Source organism: Danio aesculapii, chromosome 1 (assembly GCF_903798145.1).
Source record: "Danio aesculapii chromosome 1, fDanAes4.1, whole genome shotgun sequence".
In the NCBI taxonomy this organism is placed as follows: domain Eukaryota; kingdom Metazoa; phylum Chordata; class Actinopteri; order Cypriniformes; family Danionidae; genus Danio; species Danio aesculapii.
In genome coordinates this window covers 19,838,886-19,860,707 of record NC_079435.1, presented here as the reverse complement: position 1 = coordinate 19,860,707, position 21,822 = coordinate 19,838,886, and the positions used below count along the sequence as shown (strand labels likewise).

Below are 21,822 nucleotides of genomic sequence, written 5' to 3'. Positions count from 1 at the left end.
CTACATACAATTTTGACCTCTCAGAATCCCAAGCTGAAAATTGTGAGATACTAACATAAAACTAATTATTCTGTGGCAAATAATCTGAAAAGGACACTATCAGATGTTTATATATATATATATATATATATATATATATACACAGTTGAAGTCAGAATTATTAGTCCCCCCCCCACCCCATCCTGAATTATTAGCCCCCCTGTTTATTTTTTCCCCAATTTCTGTTTAACGGAGAGAATATTTTTTTCAACACATTTCTAAACATAAACATTTCTAATATCTGATTTATTTTATCTTTGCCATGATGACAGTAAATAATATTTTACCAGATATTTTTCAAGACACTTCTACACAGCTTAAAGTGACATTTAAAGGTTTAACTAGGTTAATTAGGTTAACTAGGCAGGTTAGGGGAACTAGTCAAGTTATTTTATACTGATGGTTTGTTCTGTAGACTATCGGGAAAAAAAAAATCGCTTAAGGGGACTAATAATTTTGCCCCTAAAATGGTTTTTAAAAAATTAAAAGCTGCTTTTATAGATAGATAGATAGATTAGATAGATAGATAGATAGATAGATAGATAGATAGATAGATAGATAGATAGATAGATAGATAGATAGACACAGACAGATACATACATACATACATACATACATACATACATACATACATACATACATTAATTTTAAAAATCATAACTCAATGTAATGAAGGGAAAATAAATGGCACACATCAAAAATAACCCCTCAGAGCATAAATCACCTCTGTTAATGGGTCTATGTAAATAGGTAATTTAGCATACACCCTTTTTTCCCTGCGCAACACTACATTTATTAGAAACAATGGCCTCGGAGCAGCCTCTGCATAATATTGCTGTTTCATTGATCAATCTTGGGGTTTGAACTATCCTACAAGCTCTGACTATGATTCACAAAAAAACCTTCAGGCCACACATCCTGCTTTTATGTTACTGACTGTGTGTCAGCTCTCTGCAGGTTTCTATTCTCACTGCTTTTGCCACTGTGCAACCTTTCAGCTAGACCTGATCGTTTTATCTCAATATCACCGGCTCAGCAGCTCAATAAAATGATTCTCTGTGTGTCATTGTGGCAGTTTGGTCTATAAAATGATATCTCATACTCATTACGGTTTAATATACTATTATGCTTACATGCTAAATCTATCTTGGATCGATCAATAAACTAAATGTGAATCCTGTATTGATTTTTAGGACAATAATTTAGTATTCGGGAAGTCGTGTTAGGTTCCATTAAAATGATAAGTACCACATGGATATTATTATGCTCTGTCAAGATGGAGCCACTGAATGCATGAATCTAAAAAGTGATCGCCATTACAATGTAAGACTCATTAGAGTTCATTAAACCTAATGAATATGACTATCCAGCTACTGCTAGATGTAGAAATCTGCTAGTAATAAAAAAGAACTCAATTTTAACCACTCATAATGGTGACACAAAGCATTGCACTATTATTACATTTTGCACTAGTTTGAATAAAAAGTAAATCCACTGAAAATAAATTGCCTATAAAAGCATACATTTTATGCAGCGGACCCTTCCTAAGGTGGCCGAGAGAGCCTAAAATGCTGCAATTTAAAAAAACAGGCAATTGCAAAAAAAAAAAAAAAGGCCAGCAAATTGAGAAAAAGATCTTTATCAGTTTGACAGCACGCATGCTGCAAATCCTCACAACACATTCACATTTTTAAAATACACGCTGCATTTTCACACATTGCAAACAATTCATAAAACGTGCTGCAATTTCTCACAACACAAACATTTTACGAAAATGTGCTGCATTTTCTCACAACACAACGGAAATGTTTCAAGGAGACCCTAAAACGTAACAGACCCGGCTATTTAGGTTATGGATATTTAGGCTAATATATACTAAAGGCACTGGAAACAGGGTTTTAAAATAAATAAACAAAAAAACTCACCTTTTAAAGATACCTAGCTATTACTCACCGACAACTTTACTGAGCAATAGTCACGGCACAGTGGCGTCCGTCAACGCATATCGTAAATTGTTGCCATTGTGAGAAAATACAGCACGTTTTTGTAAATTGTTTGCATTGTGAGAAAATTCAGTGCAATTTCATAAATTGTGTTGTGAGAAAATGCAGAGCATTTCCGTAAATTGTTTGCGTTGTGAGAAAATGCAGCGTTTTTGTAAATTGTTTGCGCTGTGAGAAAATGCAGCACGTTTTCGTAAATTGTTTGCATTTTGTGAAAATGCAGCGTTTTTGTGAATTGTTTGCGCTGTGAGAAAATGCAGCACGTTTTCGTAAATTGTTTGCGTTGTGTGAAAATGCAGCACATTTTCGTAAATTGTTTGCGTTTTGTGAAAATGCAGTGTTTTCGTGAATTGTTTGCGCTGTGAGAAAATGCAGCGTTTTCATAAATTGTTTGCGCTGTGAGAAAATGCAGCACATTTTCGTAAATTGTTTGCGCTGTGAGAAAATGCAGCATTTTCATAAATTGTTTGCGCTGTGAGAAAATGCAGCACATTTTCATAAATTGTTTGCGTTGTGTGAAAATGCAGCGTTTTCGTAAATTGTTTGCGCTGTTGGGAAATGCAGCACGTTTTCATAAATTGTTTGTGTTGTGACAAAATGCAGCATGTTTCATAAATTGTTTGCAATGTGTGAAAATGCAGCATGTTTGTTTTATTTTACAGTTTATTTATTATTTAACTGTGTTTGCATTGAAGATTTACAGTACGTGTGCTGTCAAACGGAAGAAGATCTTTTCACAATTTGTCGGTGTTTTTTGTAATTGCACCTGTTTTCTTAAATTGCAGCACGTTAAGCTCTCTCGGCCACTGTACCTTCCAGCTGCAACCCAGTGCTGGGAAACACCCATACACCCATACTGTTGGGGCGACCGCAGCACCCGAAGGAATCCCACGGGAACACAGATGCAAACTCCACACAGAAATGCCAATTGGCCCAACCAGGACTCGAACCCGCAACCTTCTTGCTGTGAGGTGACAGTGCTAACCTCTGAGCAACTGTGCCACCTCTTCAAATAATATAATAATACTTATAATGATAATAAATGTATTGTGTTTAGAACTTTAAATAATGAATTTCATTTTTTTGCATGTAAAAATTCTTAATCAGTACCGCTGTGATAACTGAAACACAAATTTTACAGATTTTAAAATGTTAGCATCTTTTAATTTAACTTGTAGTACACTGTAAAAAATATTTCTGCCAAAAAATTGTTAATTAATTGAACTTTTCTAGCCATTTCAAGTTACATCATTCAAACTGACAAACATATTAATTTAAACTTTGTAAAGAAGATACACAAAGGGAAAATATGTAATAATATATACTTATAATTAAAATAATTATAGTAATAATTATAACAATAATTAAAATAAATAACAAAAACATTTGTTGTCACTGACATGACTATATTTTTACGGTGTTGATAATCCCGTTGTGTTAAATATTTATTGGTGACATTGTCACAGCATATGATTTGGTAAATGACCACCATAATAAATGCCTACATTTGGATGCACAGTTATAATGCAACAAAATATTGGCAATATTTATACAAAAATTTTGGCAATATTTTGATTAAACTTTACCCTATATAAATATAATAATTTAACTCTTATTATTAAAAATATTCAAAATTGGTGAACATGCAAAAACAATCAAAGTGTGTGTCTATATCCAATGAGAAGATGCTTTGCTTAATTATTCATGACAGCATGTCTTGATTTGGTATGGCAGACACTTCTAGCAGAAAAGAGAATTAAGACATCAGACGTATTTAGAAGTCTGTTTTTTTTGCTAAGTTTCTGCATGTTTTGTGGCATTTAACCGAATAAGATCAAAATATGTCAATTTTTTAATCACCCTTTAAAACGCAGCTAAGCATTCAATTGTTAAATTGAGAAGGCATTTATCTCTCAAGGTAATTATCTTATGAGATACTTAATAACATGCTTTTAATGCCTAGCTTCATTTCTGTAGTGATATGTAAAAACTGTGTAAAACTGTATTCTGATTTCTAAGATAAACATTAAATAATGCAATGCATTTTTAAAGATAGAATTCTAAAATGTTACAGTTCAGCTAATGATTTATTTATCTTGTTTATTTTAATTTAACATTTTTTGTGAAGTGTATTTCTACTGTCATAAATCAGAGTAATGCAAAAAAGCTGGTTTAAATAAGAGAAAAGAAACCCAATAAACAAATTTAAAGGGCATCTATGATGAAAATCATCTGTTTGGACAGGACTGTGTGTAGGTATAGTGTATCCACAGTCATATTAGGGTGATATAAAGAAAATAAGTCTCTTTTTTTAAATTTCCTAACATTAAAATAGGATCCAAATCCCTCCAATTTTGAGTTTCACCACAATGTCACATAGGAGTGCAGTTTCCCAGCCCACTGAATTGATTGACAGCCGCGTATTAACATGTCTCCATAGTAATACGTATAATCATATCATCAAGACAGGATGTGCGCAAAGCAACTGGGATAAAAAGATCTGTTCAGCGCTCTGTGATCATCAATCATCATCAAATGTGATCAAGAATAAGTTTTACAAGTTTAAAATGTTTTGAAATCAGTGCATGCTTGTAATGAATTACAGCGATTTTACCATCTTTACTTTATCACCACAGCCCCGCGTCAGTACAATTATAAAAGAAGCCCGGTTTGTGGACGTTAAATCAGGTTTATTTTGTACATTAACATAACGGATATCCATACAGAAGTGGATATTAACGTGTATCCGGTCACATTTGCCATGCAAAAAACAGTGCAAAGTTAAACACATGCAGTGTGGGTGTGTGTGTCTGTGTTTGCGTATACTTTGTAATGACATTGTGTGTGACTTATTGAATAACTTGAATTATCTCCACAACAAAAACATCAAATAATCTTTGGGAAAGTTCTTATTGTAGTATTTCTCACAAACGTTACGTGTGATCTGCTTCCTTCATGTCTGTCACTGTGCTGTTTATCTGGCGCAGCAGAGGTGGAGATTGAGGCACACTCTGACAGGCACGTGGGAACAGTGGGCGGGGTGAACTAGCATTATAGGCACAGGCAACAAAAACAGCTACAAGATGCTCAGAGCTGAAAATTTCACATTTCTGAAAGGAATAATAGATAATCAGATGGGTGTTTTTTACTGAAACTTTACAGACACATTCTGGAGACACAAAAGACTAAAATTGGTGCCCTTTAAATGAAAAATAAAAGGCTAATAAAAAACACTATTAATATTATTGTTATCATCTATGATTGAGATGTGGTGCCAACTTTCTCTCTCTCTCACTGTTTATTTTTCCCTGAACTCTCATGTTCTGCTCAGAAATGAAATATTTGCAGTCCCAAAGACTCCAATTACGTACGTATACACATAATTGGAGTCTCTAGGCGCTCCAAACATAAAACCTGCAAATTAATTCGGAACAGAACATGAGGATTCTGGGACAAATAAAGAGAGAGGGGAAACTTGACGGCATGTATCAATCATATAAGGCGCTCAGACGCAGACATGCACAAACAGCTGACAGCTCACACACATCAAGCTAATGAGGCTAGCATTAGCAACTCCGACATCTCTGAACTGAGCTCTTACATCACACACCTCCACAAATATGAACTCACCTGGCAGGACTGGCCGCAGTCCAAACGGCCCTCTGCTTGGTGAAATGCCACGAACGATGCAATCCACCAAAAAACTGATCTGTTCTCCATCTGCACACGCAAAAAAGAAAACACCGGCCCCTGCAGAGACAGAAAGGAGGGAAATAGCTTCTTAACAACTCAAGGCTTGTTTTATTCAAACAGCCTAATGCACCATTTGGATTTTAGATTGATATTAATAGCCCATAGCACTGAATAGAAGATTAATTTCAGTAACGACCACAATAGCGGTCACAGGATTACAAATGAGGGATTGTCAAGTCATTCCTCTGAGCAGACAGGAACATTCACATTTCACTGATTCAGAATGAATGAATTACTACATCAAGACAACGGATCCAAGAGAAACTCAAAGTACAAATAACACAAAGTGCAGGATTAGTTCATCCAAAAAATAAAGAAATTTCTGTTATTAATTACTCACTCTCATGCCGTTCTAATGCCATGAGATCTTCATTCTTATATAGAACTGAGATTAGAATATTTTAGATAAAATCCGAGAGCTCTCTCATCCTCCCTATACAGCAATGGTGAAGACTCTCAAAGTCCAGAAACACTGTCAAAAACTTCCATGTGACTTCAATGGTTCAACTGTATCATACAAAGCTCCAAGAACACTTTTGTGCACATGTTACGATCCCAAATGTCTAGGGCTGAAGTTGAACATAAAAGTCAAAGAAAATAAATAGATAAACAGTTAGCAGGTTATGATTTAAATGACCTTAAAGGTTCTTTTATTGTGAGAAGGCGGAAAAAGTTTGTATTTACAAGAAAATAAAGAATGAATTGCTTCAGGGCTGAGCAAGGCCAAAATAATAAACAAAACATTAACTAACTCCACCCTGAACGTAACTTACCTAATGAATAAAAAAAAGCAGAAAATAAATTACAAATACTACCCTTACTCATTTACTAAGCCAAAAACAGGAGAAAATGTCAGTGTCTAAGTAAATGGCACTCAGCCCCTAAGGCGCTCAGCTTACAGCTTTATCATACAAAAATGTGTGTGACAGTCACAACAAGAAGGGGAGAGAAGAAAGGTGGAGAGCACCTTAAAGTTCACAATTTAAGATCAACAAGAAATCACTACAACAGGTTTTAAACAAGAACGACACATTCTTTGGAAAGCTCTTCTTCAGGCTGTGTGCGGGCGAGTGATAAACTTATTTAAATATGTCTTATGATAATACTATGTAGGCACATTTACACATACAGTTTTAAAACTTTTACAACCACCGTAAAGCAAAAAAAATGCATTTCCCACGTAAAAAACTATCCAAAAGGCACTATACAGATAGGTTTATTTGTTTATAATATATAGCGTGGATTATAATATAATAAACCGAGAGATTAAATCTTTGTCATGGACCATATTCCTAAAAATAAGCTTGAAAAGTTGTCTGTAGCAGGGAGGCGCTTTCAGATTTCCTCTAAAATATTTTAGTTTGTGTTCTGAAGATAACTGTAGTTGTGTACACTTTTTTATTTCCACCATTATATATGTATATATATATATATATATATATATATATATATATATATATATATATATATATATATATATATATATATATATATATATATTTTTTTTTTTTTTATTATTTATTTATTTTATTTTTTTAAGACAAGTTTAACATTGTTAAAAGATTATTTATTGTGGAGGCAATTAGTGGTGGCAGTATTGTGGAGGCAAAATTATTTTTTGTTGGCTTTTGGTCCAAATTGATTGAGCATAACTTCTATTCAACCTAATGCGTTTTCTGTTTTAAAACCTTAAGTTTCATGCCTATTTGTAAATATTATGTCTTCTCCCCCTTTGTATTTCTGTAAATAGTTTTTTGTATGAATGGAAGATAATGTAAAGGGATATATTGCACTGTTATTATCATGAGGAACCATGTAATCGTTTTTAGTTTTCTTTTTCTGATTTTATTCAAATGGATTGCTGGTGATTGGATGTCGATTCCCGATTGGGTCACTTTACTTGGACAGAGGAAAATTAAGACCTGTTTAAAATGATTTAAAACACAAACCACAAATTTTAAAATAAATTTCAGGCTTTTTAAGGCCTAAAATTTAGTTTTTGAAATTTAAGACATTTAAAGACCCTGCGGTCACCTTGTAAATAAAGATCACTGGGAATTGGAACAACATTAATTGTGTGAGTAATAACATTTTTTTTTGTAAATGAATCCTTTAAAGGCTGATAATTTTCTTTTAAAAAAAATATTTTTTGCTGTGCAGTTTTTAACATGCCAAGGTCTTTGTGGTTGTTCTTTAAAACAAACCCCAAAAAATTCTATAAAAACTTAATGTTTATTTTGCTCTTTTAATTAAGCATATTGTGTAATTTATAAAAATAAGAAGAGGATTGTGTGCCAAAAAAGTCTGCTTTTAGTGCCCACACCTCCTCCATAGAAATGTCAATAGCATCCACAAAAGTCTGCAACACCTTTCAAACTATAATAAGTGCTGGCAGACGCACGACAAAATGTTGCTGAAAAGAGTGCTGCAAGTACAACATGAAAACTGGGGTAAACAAAGGCATTATTTACCGCAAGATACATTAATGATTCATCCACAGACAGTCAGATTATGACTGTTTTTCTTTGTAGGATGTAATGAGGAAAGAGAATTAGGAGGTCTTTCATGTAGGTAAATATAGTCCTGTCAAATCCCACAGCGTCACTGTGGAGACGGTGAGCAGTATAGGAGTGACAGTCCTTTACAAAAATAACCATAACACCCTTAGCTCTTGGTTTCATAATTCATAAACACACTGTTGGCTATTAATACTCAAGACATGTGAGTGAGTCTGTGGTTATTTACCTTGCCCACATTTTAAAAGAATGAAACTGATCTGTTAAGGAAAGGCCCATTCAAGAAAAACAATAACCATGTATAATATCATCCACAATAATACACACAACAGACAATAACATTCGGTTTATTATTAGCACGCAATGTGCTGCTTTAAATGCTCCAGCTCTTGGCTGTCAATGTTTTTATCATTCATATGCTGTGAAACAATACATTCTAAAAGTGATTTCAGTTATATTGTTCCTCTGTGCGATTGTTATTATAGTTGTGTGTGAACTCTGCTATGGTTTTATATTTAGAACTATACTTTTATCATATTAGAAGCATCCTTTGTGTGAACTTTAAAGTGCAGCATTTATGTTAAAAACACCCAGATGACTTACTATATACCATAATGTAATAGTTTGCATTTGTCACTCTCAGTAGTATCAGCAGTTTTTCCTCCATATTCTTTCTAGAACTTTGAATGATATGCCAGATGAGACAAAACCTGTTAAAATTACAGCTGTTAAATATTAGCATAAAGCATTTCCACATAAAGTAAACACACTTACCTCTTTATTGCATACACTTGGTACAGTAGCTGCTTGTTAACGCAAATATCTAATCAGTCAGTCAAATTACAGCAACTTAATACATAATCAACATGAGGTTACCAAGCATCAGAATTTCAGAAAGAGTGTTTCGCGCACATACTTATCGTTTACAGTGAACGGTTTGAAAAAGAGACAATATCCAGTGGCAGCAGTTCTGCCTCCTCAGTGAACTTTGGGATGTACTGTAATGGTAAATTCACATCATGGGTGTACAGGCCACAAATCTGTGGGATTCTATCATGTCAGCATAGACCAAAAACTCTGAGGAATATTTCCAGGACATGGTTAAAGCTTAGCCTTGAAGTTTTGAGAGCAAAATGGGGTCCCAATATTTAATAATTCAATAAATTGTGATAATAAACATTAACAATATTTATAATGCAACCCAGGCTCGTTCTGAAAATGTACCCCTATATACATTTCCGGACAGCAACAGCCACTGTGTACGCTTTTTTAGATCTCAAATTTGTCTCGCGAGTGCCATTTGCACCTGCTGTTCTCACGTAATTCCTCCAGAGGCTGCTGTCGACTGACTGAGTGACAGATCGACTGACCCACCCTCACCCACTTCCCTAAATCCAATGGACAGTTTTCAAAAGCAATCCAGAAAAAGAAAAGCCCTTGCCTGATTTTTACCATGATTTCAGATTTTACCACATCCTCACCCTGTTATTTACTGTTTATTTTATTTTTTGGCTTCTGTTTTTGTGTTACCTGTTTTCTGGAATCGTTTTTCGCTGGACTTGAACCCATCATCCCAGTCAACTCCTCGTCCAAGTCCGGCGACATACATGGCGAGCTAACTAGACAAACTGGTAACAGTAGGAAAGCCATCCATATGGAGGTAAGCGGTCAGCTGCTAAGCGTGAAAAGGAACGGCATCAGCGTTAATTTTAAACACGATATGCAGCTACATAATTCACATAATCTCCAGAAATGAATATAGCGCTACATTTTCAGAATGGGCCTTTGTTGCGATAATGTGTCGGCACTTCAAAATACAGATAATAATAAGTTTTTACATGTAACTTTTTTTTGGCCTGTTTCCACTGAGCGGTACAGTACGGTACTTTAACTTTAATGTCTATTTCCACTGTCAAAAGCGAACTGTGCTGTACCATTTTTTAGGTACACTTTCCAAAGGATACCTACAGAACGATATCAAAAGGCGGTGCTAGACTACTATTGGTTTACAGAGAAATGTCACCAGCGCATGCAACAAGCCAGGGGAATGAAGAAAGGAAGCCTTTTAAAATACACAGACATTACATCATAATAATACATATAATAAACCAGGGTTGACCCGAGCTCAACGGAACCTTGTCATCTTCTTGCCAAGAAGAACAAACCCTGCTGTGTGTCCTCTTGCTGTTAAAGTGCCTAAAAGCACCAAAAGCTGGAAGATTTAAAGGGCACCTATGATATAAAATCATCTTTTGAAGTTGTTTGAACAAAACTATTGTGTAGGTATAGTGTGTCCACAGTCATATTAGGGTGATATAAAGACAATAAGTCTCTTTTAAATTTCCTGACATTAAAATAGGACCCAAATCCCTCCCATTTTAAAGCCCACCAACGTAAATTGATTGACAGCCGCGTATTAACATGTCTCTGTAATAATGCATATAATCAGATCCACGAGACAGGACGTGTGCAAAGCAACCGGGATTGAAAGATCTGTTCAGCTCTCTGTGATCATCAATCATCATTAAATGTGATCAAGAACGAATTTTTAAAACAGAGCTTGTTTATAATGAATTACAGAGATTTTACTATCTTTATCACCACAACCGCGTGTCAGTACAATTATAAAAGAAGATGCTTCCATCCCAGTTTGTGGACGTTACATCAGGTTTAACATAACGGATATCCATACAGCAGTGGACATTAACGTGTATCCTGTCACATTTGCCTTTCAAAAACAGTGCAAAGCTAAAACTTTGTAATGACATTTTGTGTGTGATTCATCGTTGCAGAAAGGCTTGAATTAACTCCACAACAAGGTGAGATCTGCTTCAATTATGTCTGTCACTGTGCTGTTTATCTGACGCAGCGTGGCAGAGATTGAGGCAGGGGGAGCTAGCATTAAAGGCACAGGCAACAAAAACAGCTAAATTGTGTTCAAAGCAGAAAATTACAATATTCTAAAAGGTATAATAAAAATCTGATGGGTGTTTTGAGCTGAACCTTTAGAGACATATTCTGGAGACACAAAAGACTTGAAGTCTTGAAAAAGGTGTGAAATAGGTGCCCTTTAATACATGATTTATTTTTACTTCGTAGTTAATGCCTAATAATGGTGTACTTAATAAAGTGGTAGGGCAGTCTATGTATTCAACAATTTTTATTAGCATACTGGCATTCACTGATACACTTTACAATTTGCAAAGTACAAAATTTTTAATCAGTTAAAGCTCAATGTAATCACAACAGTGCTGTCAGTTTCAGCTTGTTTTAAATCTCATGACATGTTTTCCATTGTTGATGCCAGCCAAACTGTTCCACAAGTGCCCTACCTGACAGCAGGGAAAACGGCGATCTACAATCTGTTCAAGTCTGTTGACAAACTAAGCAAGTGAACAAACTCACACCCGTTCAGTCTCTGAAATCAAATGAGACAGCTGACACGCTCACTAATTGCACTGCCAGTATGTGTTTTGTCAGTGCGTGTGGCCTGTGACATTGAATCGCACTAGAAACAGCAACAAGGCCATATTTTCAATTTAATTCACTCTGGCCTAGAGCAGCCAACCGCTGAATTACACTAATAGCAGTGGGAGGGACACGACCTCTGGGTGGCAGAGACCCATCAGAGCTTGTGGTTGTCCAACTATAATGACACTAAAGCACTGGAAAAAGTATATGTGCTTCAGACAAGATAATTATTTTATGCTACGCATTCATATGTGATACATTTTCAAAAGGCCTGTGCTATATTGAAGGAAAATACTATATGTGATAGCATGCTAAATAATGTTATTTTTAATATGCAATATGACATTTTAAAATGTTATGACCTACAACCTGTTTAATATTATTTCGGGGAAAAATAAAGCATTGCTACAACTTCTGAAAGTGGACAGTCATGTTTTACTGTTGTATAAAACAAATCAGACTTTTTAACAACAAAAACAAATAAAATATGATCACCACCACAGGCTTTCCCTGATATAGTTTTATCAGTCTGAATATTTCAATCTAAACAATCTAAACAAAAAACAACCTAAAAAAAAAGAAAATTGCTTTCTACAGTATTTCGATATCCATACTAAAGTAGTTATGGATTTTAGGACAAAACAAAACAGCATGAACACTCTGCTTGGTTTCAAAGTTGCAGATTGTCAAGTAACTGCATTGAAAAGTCTAATAGAGGGTGTGCTAGTGGCAAGCACACAAAGATACGCTTGTAATAAATCCCTCATGAACTAAATGCTATATTTTGATATTTTAGCTACATTACAGAGCCTTTTTTGTCAAAATGTATAATGTGTTATTAGTTGATGGTCCGTGTTTTGATAATTTGTTTTCCTATTATTTAAACTCACTTATTTAAAATATTCTGTGTAGCTTATGCCATGAGCTATATAATATATATAGCCTATATAGCCTAACCATATCAATCAAATAATAGAAAATGAAATAATAAGTAAATAATGTAGCCTACAATAATAATAACAGCAACAACAACAACAAAATAATAACAAAATTAATAATATGATAGGCCTACTTTGGCGTTGATATGGCGTAAAATAGTATTCATTATCAAATAAATAATAAACAGGAGGAAATAAAATAAAAACAAGACGGTGCCCTTTGTTATAGCCCCAGGGCCCAATGTGTTATTATTCTGGTCCTGCTAATGACTATTTAAAAAAAACTAAACAATAAAAAAACACTTAGTAAACAATATTAATTATTATTATTATTATTATTTAGGCCTTGCTCTGAAACAATCACGCAAACCAAGTGCTGCTTGGAAATGGCTATCTTTGCTTAGAATCAGGTGCATAGCAGCAAGACATTTGGCAGCAAACTATGACCTTATTTTAATGACAAATGTCTAATAATATTGCTAATTTATGTTTTTATTTAATTTATGCATACGCCATGAATGTAAGCCTGCTAACTGTGTGTGGTGTAGAATATGTAAACTTAGTTTATATAAATAATTAAATAATGATAAGTACAGCCTGGGTGCTGATCCACAGAGGACGATTATTATTTTGAGGGCGACGTCACAAGCTCAAATTTGGTTGACCAATCAGAGGAAAATGGGGGTTTCAGCAATGCCCACATGTGTATAATGAATTTTAAAGTTGTTTATTCGTTTTCCTACCCTAAACCTAAAAACCAAAATCTTTTTTTGTGAGAAAAAGAAAAAACTGCCAATTTCTTTGCCTCCTTTATTCTGTTTAAAATAGGAAAAATGTAGACGGACCATTGTTGTAAAGCAGATTCCGACTCATTCTAATGCTTATTCTAATGCCGTGGTCACACTAGAGTTTGAGCATGCAAAATTGTGTTGATTGAACAAAATGATTAGACATTTAAAAAAGCGAGCGATTGGTCCATATTTTACATTTCTGTACAGAGAGTTCATGTTTTGATCTTCGATTGGTCTCACGCAGTCAAGTGATGCGATTTCGTAGGTCAGAGTTCACCAAGCTTGAACTTTGCAACGCAGCGAACTGCGAAACTTGTTGCAAGAGCTTGCATTTCCGGTCTGATGCATTTGCGTGCATATGAATGAAAGTCTATTGGGAGAAAAGTGCAGTGTGACCGCAGCTTAACTGAACAAGCCTTGGGTGTCTTTATACATAATAAATTTGTAAGTGGTCAAACATTTGAATAAGAAATACTTTCGCTGGTAGCTACAAATATAAACTAAAAAACTAATTAGACCAAACTACAAAAAAGTCTGTAAAATTATGTCTCAGTGTGCGGTTGTAAATTTTATTGCATTCTCCTTAATGATTTTTTTAATAATGATTGATTTTTTTATCCATATATTAATTACGCATTGTACCATAAACGTGTACATGACTCACAGATCTCTCTTCTAAATTAGTATATAATTAATTAATATTTTATAGGATGCTTTACAATAATATATTTGTGCATATACACATTAGATTAGTCCGTACCAAAGCCAAAACTGGAGCTGATCTAAAACAAACATAAGATCACAGGCTAAAAATGTGTACAGCCAAAACTAATATTTTGGGTTAAAATATTAAAAACAAATTTACTAAACAGGAAAAATCAAGAGAAACATTAGAAAGATAACTTTAAGAATTTTTACACAATTAAATCAATCAATCAATTAATTTCATTATTTGAATTTAGTTGTATTATCTTTTTATTTGTAAATATGTTAGGTGACCACACACTTATTTCAATGGATATAGCTGTTTAATAAAACAGTTTTGTTTAAATGCACCAGAATATATTGGCTATATGGATTAAATATTGTTTTTCAAAAGGGGCTGTACTCATTTATACTAAGCATTATTGACAAACAGAGTTCAATAAACATTAAATATTTTAGATTATATGCAAAATTTTTAATAAGACACAAAAATGCATATACAGTTGAAGTCAGAGTTATTAGCCCCCTATTAGCCCTTTTTCAAGACACTTCTATACAGCTTAAAGTGACATTTAAAGGCTTAACTAGGTTAATTAGGCAGGTTAGGGTAATTAGGCAAGTTATTGTATTGGGAAAAATATATAGCTTAAAGGGACTAATAATTTTGACCTTAACTTTGACCATTTTGTTCTTAAAAAATTAAAACTGCTTTTATTCTAGCTGAAATAAAACAAATAAGACTTTCTCCAGAAGAAAAAATATTATCAGACATACTGTGAAAATTTCCTTGCTCTGTTAAACTTCATTTGGGAAATATTTTAAAAAGAAAAAAAAATTCAAAGGGGGGCTAATAATTCCGACTTCAACTGTAAATCTGTGCATTTACCAAGTTATACGAGCACCAATTTTGTTAAATAAAAAAGAGCTTTATAGATACTTCTTCAGATGCAATTTCTGTGCAGATCTGAACGTTCTACTGCAGCAATGAGTGGTACGCTGGTAGTCTGGTGTCCAATGTAAGTAGCCCAGCCCCCTCTTTCACTTGGCAGGAGACCTTTCACATGCAGTCGCCCCATCGTCTAAACACAAAAAAACTACCCAGAGTTCCCTGCATAGCGCATTCAAACAGCATCTAACAAACACTTCAAACACCACTGAAGTAACTAATTAATTACCATGATTATGATAATAAAAAACACACATTTTCCAATGTGGCATGGCTGTCGCTGTAAGGAAGTTTCATGTAAGATTGAGCGCCAAAGCTGCTGAAGCTAGAGAACAGCTGCAGACGGATTTGCCCAAGCAGCAGCTGGTGAGTTTCACTGGTGCTAACGCAACGTCTTACACTGGAGCATATCACACATTACCACAATCTGTGTGTGGGTGCACAAAAGTAGCATGTACCGATTCTGCAAGTATGGGGGGGGCGAGAAAACGAGAGTGAAAGATGAGACCGAGTGTGAGGTTATCTGATTTTCACATTTACTATTGGCAAGCTCCTCAGCACTACTTCCAGCGGAGAAAATATCACTAAGACCAAGTGAAAAAGAGACAGAAGGAAACGACTTTGTGCAAGAACGAGCCAAACATTTCACTCAATTATCAAAGGACTTATTGAATAAAGTGAAGTAATCTGCCAAAACAAACTATGAGAGTCCAAAAATCAATTTGCAGTTCAAAAAGATCAAGTCGCAAATGAGCAATTTAATCAGGAATTCCACTGAACGAACAAAAGAACAATAACACTTACAGTAGCCACATCTTGTCCCGCCCTCAAACACAAATCCATTAGGAAAGGCACCGTAACGTCTTAAGTCCGACAGCTTCCATTGGCCGATGACGGTTGGAGGGAGGTCTCTGGCAACGACAAGCAGGTTGTTGCACAAATGCAGGGAGGCCGGGCCACTTTCTAGTTTGGTGCCAGGCTGGATGTTGACGTTAAACCTGTGGACTAAAAGAGGGACAATTTTAAGAAGAGCTTATTAGAAGAGAGCATGCCTTTATAATTAGCACACTGCAATGAAAGCAAAACAGCTGTTCTGGAGACAGTTTGCAAAGTCCTTATGCCATCTTGTAATAGCAAAGAACAGTGCATTATAAAATCCTGAAAACTGTTATTGTACCTTCAAATAAAAAAAAATGTAGTTTTCATGAGTCGCAATATGATATTCTCCCCACCATGTTTTCTCTTTACATAATGTTAAACTAGTGAGAAATCTTCTTGGAGTATTGTTTTTTAATGCATGAAATTCTGGTAACACCTTGGAATAATGCTCCATTAGTTAATGTATTTACTAACATTAAGTATGAATAATCTTGTAAAGTGTTTATTAATCATAGTTCAACATTAATTAACGCATTATTTAAATCTAAAGTTGTGCTTGTTACATTAGTTAATGCAAAGTGAGTTAACATGAACGTTAACTTTAATAGCATTAACTAACATTAACAAAGAGGAATAAATACTGTAATAAATGTATTACTGATTGTTTGTTCATGTTAGTAAGTACATTAACTAACATTAACTAATGGACCATTATTTTAAAGTGTTACCGATATTCTTTGTGAACTATTTTGTTTGCTGTGTGTGGTTCAAACATGACATTTGTAATAAAACATTGGTTAGGTTCCATTAGTTAATGCATTTATAACATGAAAAACAATGAACAATGTTAAATTACAATATTTATTAATCTTTGCTAAAGTTAATGAAAATAAAGTTCTTAGTTCTTGTTGAAATTCTTGTTAAATTTAAAAAGTACATTAGTAAACACTGAACTATGAGTAATATGCTTTACAAGTATTGTAATGCTAGGAAATTCATTAACTAACACTAACTAAATTTAACTATTTTGTAAAGGATGACTGAAATATTTCCATAACTAAAAGGAAGTTTAGTGGTTATTAATCTTTATATGCATGGTTTGGTCTAACTTTTGGTCAGATAAACATTTGACAATAAATACAGCAAAGTTTACATACAGGGTTTCAGTAATTTCAGACCCTTCCACAAATCAGTTTCCATATTTTCAAGATACATTTTGTCGTTGTTTTTTAGGAATGTTACAATATCTTTAATCGCCCAATAAATCGCTAAAGGGGTGGCTCGGTGGCATTTCTGTGTGAAGTTTGCATGTTCTCCCGTGTTTGCGTTTCCTCCGGATGCTCTGGTTTCCCCCAAAGTCCAAAGACATGCAAAAACTAAATTGGCGACCCCTGATGAATAAAGGGACTAAGCTGAAGGAAAATAATTGAATGAATGGTAAAACTGATATGATACCTGAAAGCTATGAAGACTACATGTTAATTACTTAGTAATTAATACCAATACTAAATACTAACTAAATGGAACTATTTTTTAAAGGATGACTGAAACATTTCCATAATTAAAAGGAAGAGTTATTGGTTATTAGTCTTTATATGCATGTATTATATGATGTTTTGGCCTGACTTTTGGTCAGATATACAGTTTTAACAATAACTAGAACAAAGTTGACATACAGGGTTTCAGCGACCCTTCCACAAATCAGTTCCCATATTTTTAAAGTACATTTTATAGTTTTTATATAAATATAAATGTTATCACAATATCTTCAATCTGCCAATAAAGAACTGAAAAAGAATTATAAAAAAAAGGAAAATTACTCAAGAAATGATTTTGCAAATTAAATATAACTACAATATTGCTTGTGAAGAAGTTTGAACTACATTTTGTTAATATTCTTTAAATATATAAAATTATATAACTGATCAGAATTGAATTAATATCTACTAGGGCTGCACAATACTGGAAAAATATGCAATATTGTTGTTGAGTATTGCGAGAATAATATTTCATGCAATATATAATTTCCTTAGAACTCATCATCATACTAAAATAAAAAGATAATAAATATTTTCTGATCTAGTTGCATCTAAATCAGGCTAAAAAAATAACTGTCAATGTCAGTATGCAAGCATGTAGACTTTAAAACATTATGGAAGATTGAAAACCTCAGCAGGTATTCTGACTCTTATTGGCTGTCGTCATTTTCCTCTTGTCTTAACCCCTTCCATTAGTGTTTATTTTCAGCTCTAGCTTCACCTTTGGGCTACTATGGCCAATAGCAAGAAAACTCCAGGGGAGTTTTGCAGTTTTGCTATCCCTATTGAGGGATATGATATGATAATGATAATTATTCAATACATTGAGCAACCGTAATATTCACATACATTTCTGTGGTATTTTTGAAAACAGAAAACACAATTTTATAACTCTCTGTAGCTTAAGTAGAACGTCAATGAATTTGTATTTGCATCTCCATTTTTATTTGTGATTTTTAATGCATAGACATGTTCAAAGTAAATTAAATTCAAGTTCAATACATCATTTATGGGCCTGATTAACTAACGCGGGCAAGGAAATACTCTAAATCATTTGGAAAAATACCTCAATTTATCATAAAGAGACTAGTAATCAATACATTGTAAACAGGCATAATTAATGATATAGTTTGCCTGCAGCAATGTGAATGCATGTGCTGCATTAATGATAGGATTAATGTTTTTATGCCATCACACATAACACACAAAGACACGCAAAGTGTATCCATCATATGATGTTAGATATATCAATTTCACAAAAACGCTCACATCTCCAAATAGCAAGCAAAGCCAGGCGATCTAAAGTCACCGACGCATCAATCATGGGCAATGTGAGGCGACTTGCTACAGCGCAGTACGTTAAAGCAGTTTAGAGAGAAACTGATAAAAGCAACAGAGCAGAGTGAGACATCAGCACCTCGCTTCGCCAGACTCCATCTATCATTGTTCTGATTGCCTCAAAGCAAAACAAATAAACAAACACGGACCTGAAAAATCAAGGAGGTATCAGGGCAGAGACAACACATGCATTAAGAGCTGTCAGCATAACGGCTGCCAAAGGTTTTTTTTTTACCAAAGCAAAGAACAAATATAATATATATATATATATATATATATATATATATATATATATATATATATATATATATATATATATATATATATATATATACATAGATACATATTTCAGAAATATGACATTTTCAAATTTCATCTGCATAAATGTAAATGAAAAATTTAACTTAGTTAATCTGATCCGAGTCCAAGAGGCTACACTATTTTTTTAGTAGGTGTTACTCTGTCAAGTGCATGTTCGAGAAAAACCTGAGATCTTATGATGTATCACACATCACAGAGACCCAATTATAACTTCACTGCTTTCTCAAAGGGCACGGCAAAACTCTCGGACGTGAGTGTAGGTGTGCGTGTGTGAGAGAGACCAAAAAAGTCAGCCGCTTGGGTGTGGGTGTGGGTGTGTGTCTGTGCGTGTTTTTTGAGGCTGTCTGGGATTAACAGATTCAGTATTGGTCTTGACTCATGGAGTGCCCTGAGTGAGATCAAATAGAAGCCCACCCTCTACCCCAATTATATATGTACTAATTACACATATTGCTCTATTTTACAATAAAACAAATGATGGACGGACGGACGGACGGACGGACGGACAGAGAGAGAGAGATAGATAGATAGATAGATAGATAGATAGATAGATAGATAGATAGATAGATAGATAGATAGATAGATAGATAGATAGATAGATAGATAGATAGATAGATAGATAGATAGATAGATAGATAGATAGATAGATAGATAGATAGATAGATAGATAGATAGATAGATAGATAGATAGATAGAATATTGGTTTGAGATATGTATACTTGTTATTTATAGTTTGACAGTGCTTACAAAATTGACAAGCCATCAATCACAGAAATAAAGTGCAGTACCATTTTTTAATAAAAACATGTTCAGTGGGACTTTTAGGATGCTGTCAGTTTAAGATGGATGCACAGATCCAATATATTGATCCATTTTCACCCAGCTGTTTGTTCTCTTGAGACATGATTGACTGTTTATGTGAATCTTTGCCAAGATTAGCAATTGGAGATAACTTTAGGTGTATTTGGCATGTAAAAAGCAGTAATAATAAAGAGAACTGAAGTAAACATTGACCATTGAGGTGACCATTCATCCATGTTATAACAATGCTAATTGAGCAATTTCTAATAGTATAATTTACAACATACTTCATCATAAAGCATGCACTGAGCACCTAAGCAACATCTTTCCTTTGCTTGTTAGATTTTGAAGTCTTATTAAGCCTGACAATCAAAGCTATTGTAATATTTGAGCATTAAAGTTACATATTTAATGATTTTACATATATTTTACAGTGTCACACACACACACACACACACACACACACACACACACACAGCGTCTCTCAATATGCATTTAGTATTGAAATACATTTGAAATAATACATTGAAATACATTTTGCTGAGCCCATATGGATTAAAAGCACGGCTACACAATATATCGTTTTAGCATCGATATCGCAATGAAATTAGGAAATTACATGTACAGTTGAATTCAGAATTATTAGCCCCCTTTGAATTTTTTATTATTTTTTAAATATTTCCCAAATTATGTTTAACAGAGCTAGGAAATTTTCACAGTATGTCTGATAATATGTTTTTCTTCTGGAGAAAGTCTGATTTGTTGTATTTTGGCTAGAATAAAAGTCTAATTTATTAGTCCTTTAAAGCTATATATTTTTTCAATAGTCTACAGAACAAACCATCGTAATACAACAACTTGCCTAATTACCCTAACCTGCCTAGTTAACCTAATTAAGCCTTTAAATGTCACTTTAAGCTGTATAGAAGAGTCATAAAAAATATCTAGTCAAATATTATGTACTGTCATCATGGCAAAGATAAAATACATCAGTTATTAGAAATGTGTTATTAAAACTATGTGTCGAAAAAAATGTTCTCTCCATTAAACAGAAATTGGGGAAAAAATAAAAAATAAAAATAAAGGTAATAATTAGGGACGCTTACTCGACGAGATGAGACAAGACACAAGATTGGGTTCACGAGAACGAGACAAGACATTTTTTACACTATTTTTAAGAAATCTTCAATTATGAAATATATGAATGAAAAATACTCCTATTTAACTGAAAAAAATCACAAATTGCAAAACTATTTGGGTGTTTTTTTTTTTAATAAATTTCTAATGAACTCCTATTTTATTGATTTATAGACAGTGAAGGACATGCAAACACTGCAAAAATATTTTGCTAATAGCCTACGTGAATGGAAAATTGTCTTTTTACAATGAATTTAAATATAAGCAAAATATTTGCTAATATATGAATGTAAAAAATAGATTTTTATTTAACTTAAAAAAAGCACAAACTGCAAAACAACTTAGGAGCTTTTTTAAAAGAATTGTAATAAATGGAAGTTTATTTCTATTTTATTTTTATTTTTCTATTTTAGTGAACTATATACGGTAAAGGACATGCAAACACTGCTAAATATTTAGCTATAAACTCTACTGACTGGCTTCTCCCTGGTACAATTTCACGAACTTCTTTCCACAAATTGAACTTAAATTTCAAGTCATTTTTTAAATTTACTTTCATTCCGCAAGAATGAATGATTGTTTAAATGTAATTTGATACTGCACAGCAACAGTATAAAGTGCTCCATTAGTTTATGACAATTATGAC

At 33.7% G+C, this 21,822-nt stretch overlaps 1 protein-coding gene across 2 annotated transcripts in view; it reads right to left on the bottom strand.

The window, feature by feature from the left end:
• The window catches only part of dok7b (docking protein 7b), a 43,120-nt gene that overhangs the window by 15,716 nt on the left and 5,582 nt on the right, over positions 1 to 21,822 (bottom strand). For both annotated transcript variants that reach the window (XM_056456917.1, XM_056456925.1), the window contains exons 4-5: positions 15,967 to 16,167; positions 5,673 to 5,792 (exon numbers count right to left, since the gene is read on the bottom strand). In XM_056456917.1, coding sequence (XP_056312892.1) covers positions 5,673 to 5,792; positions 15,967 to 16,167 — 321 coding nt within the window. The remainder of the gene's footprint in view (positions 1 to 5,672; positions 5,793 to 15,966; positions 16,168 to 21,822) is intronic.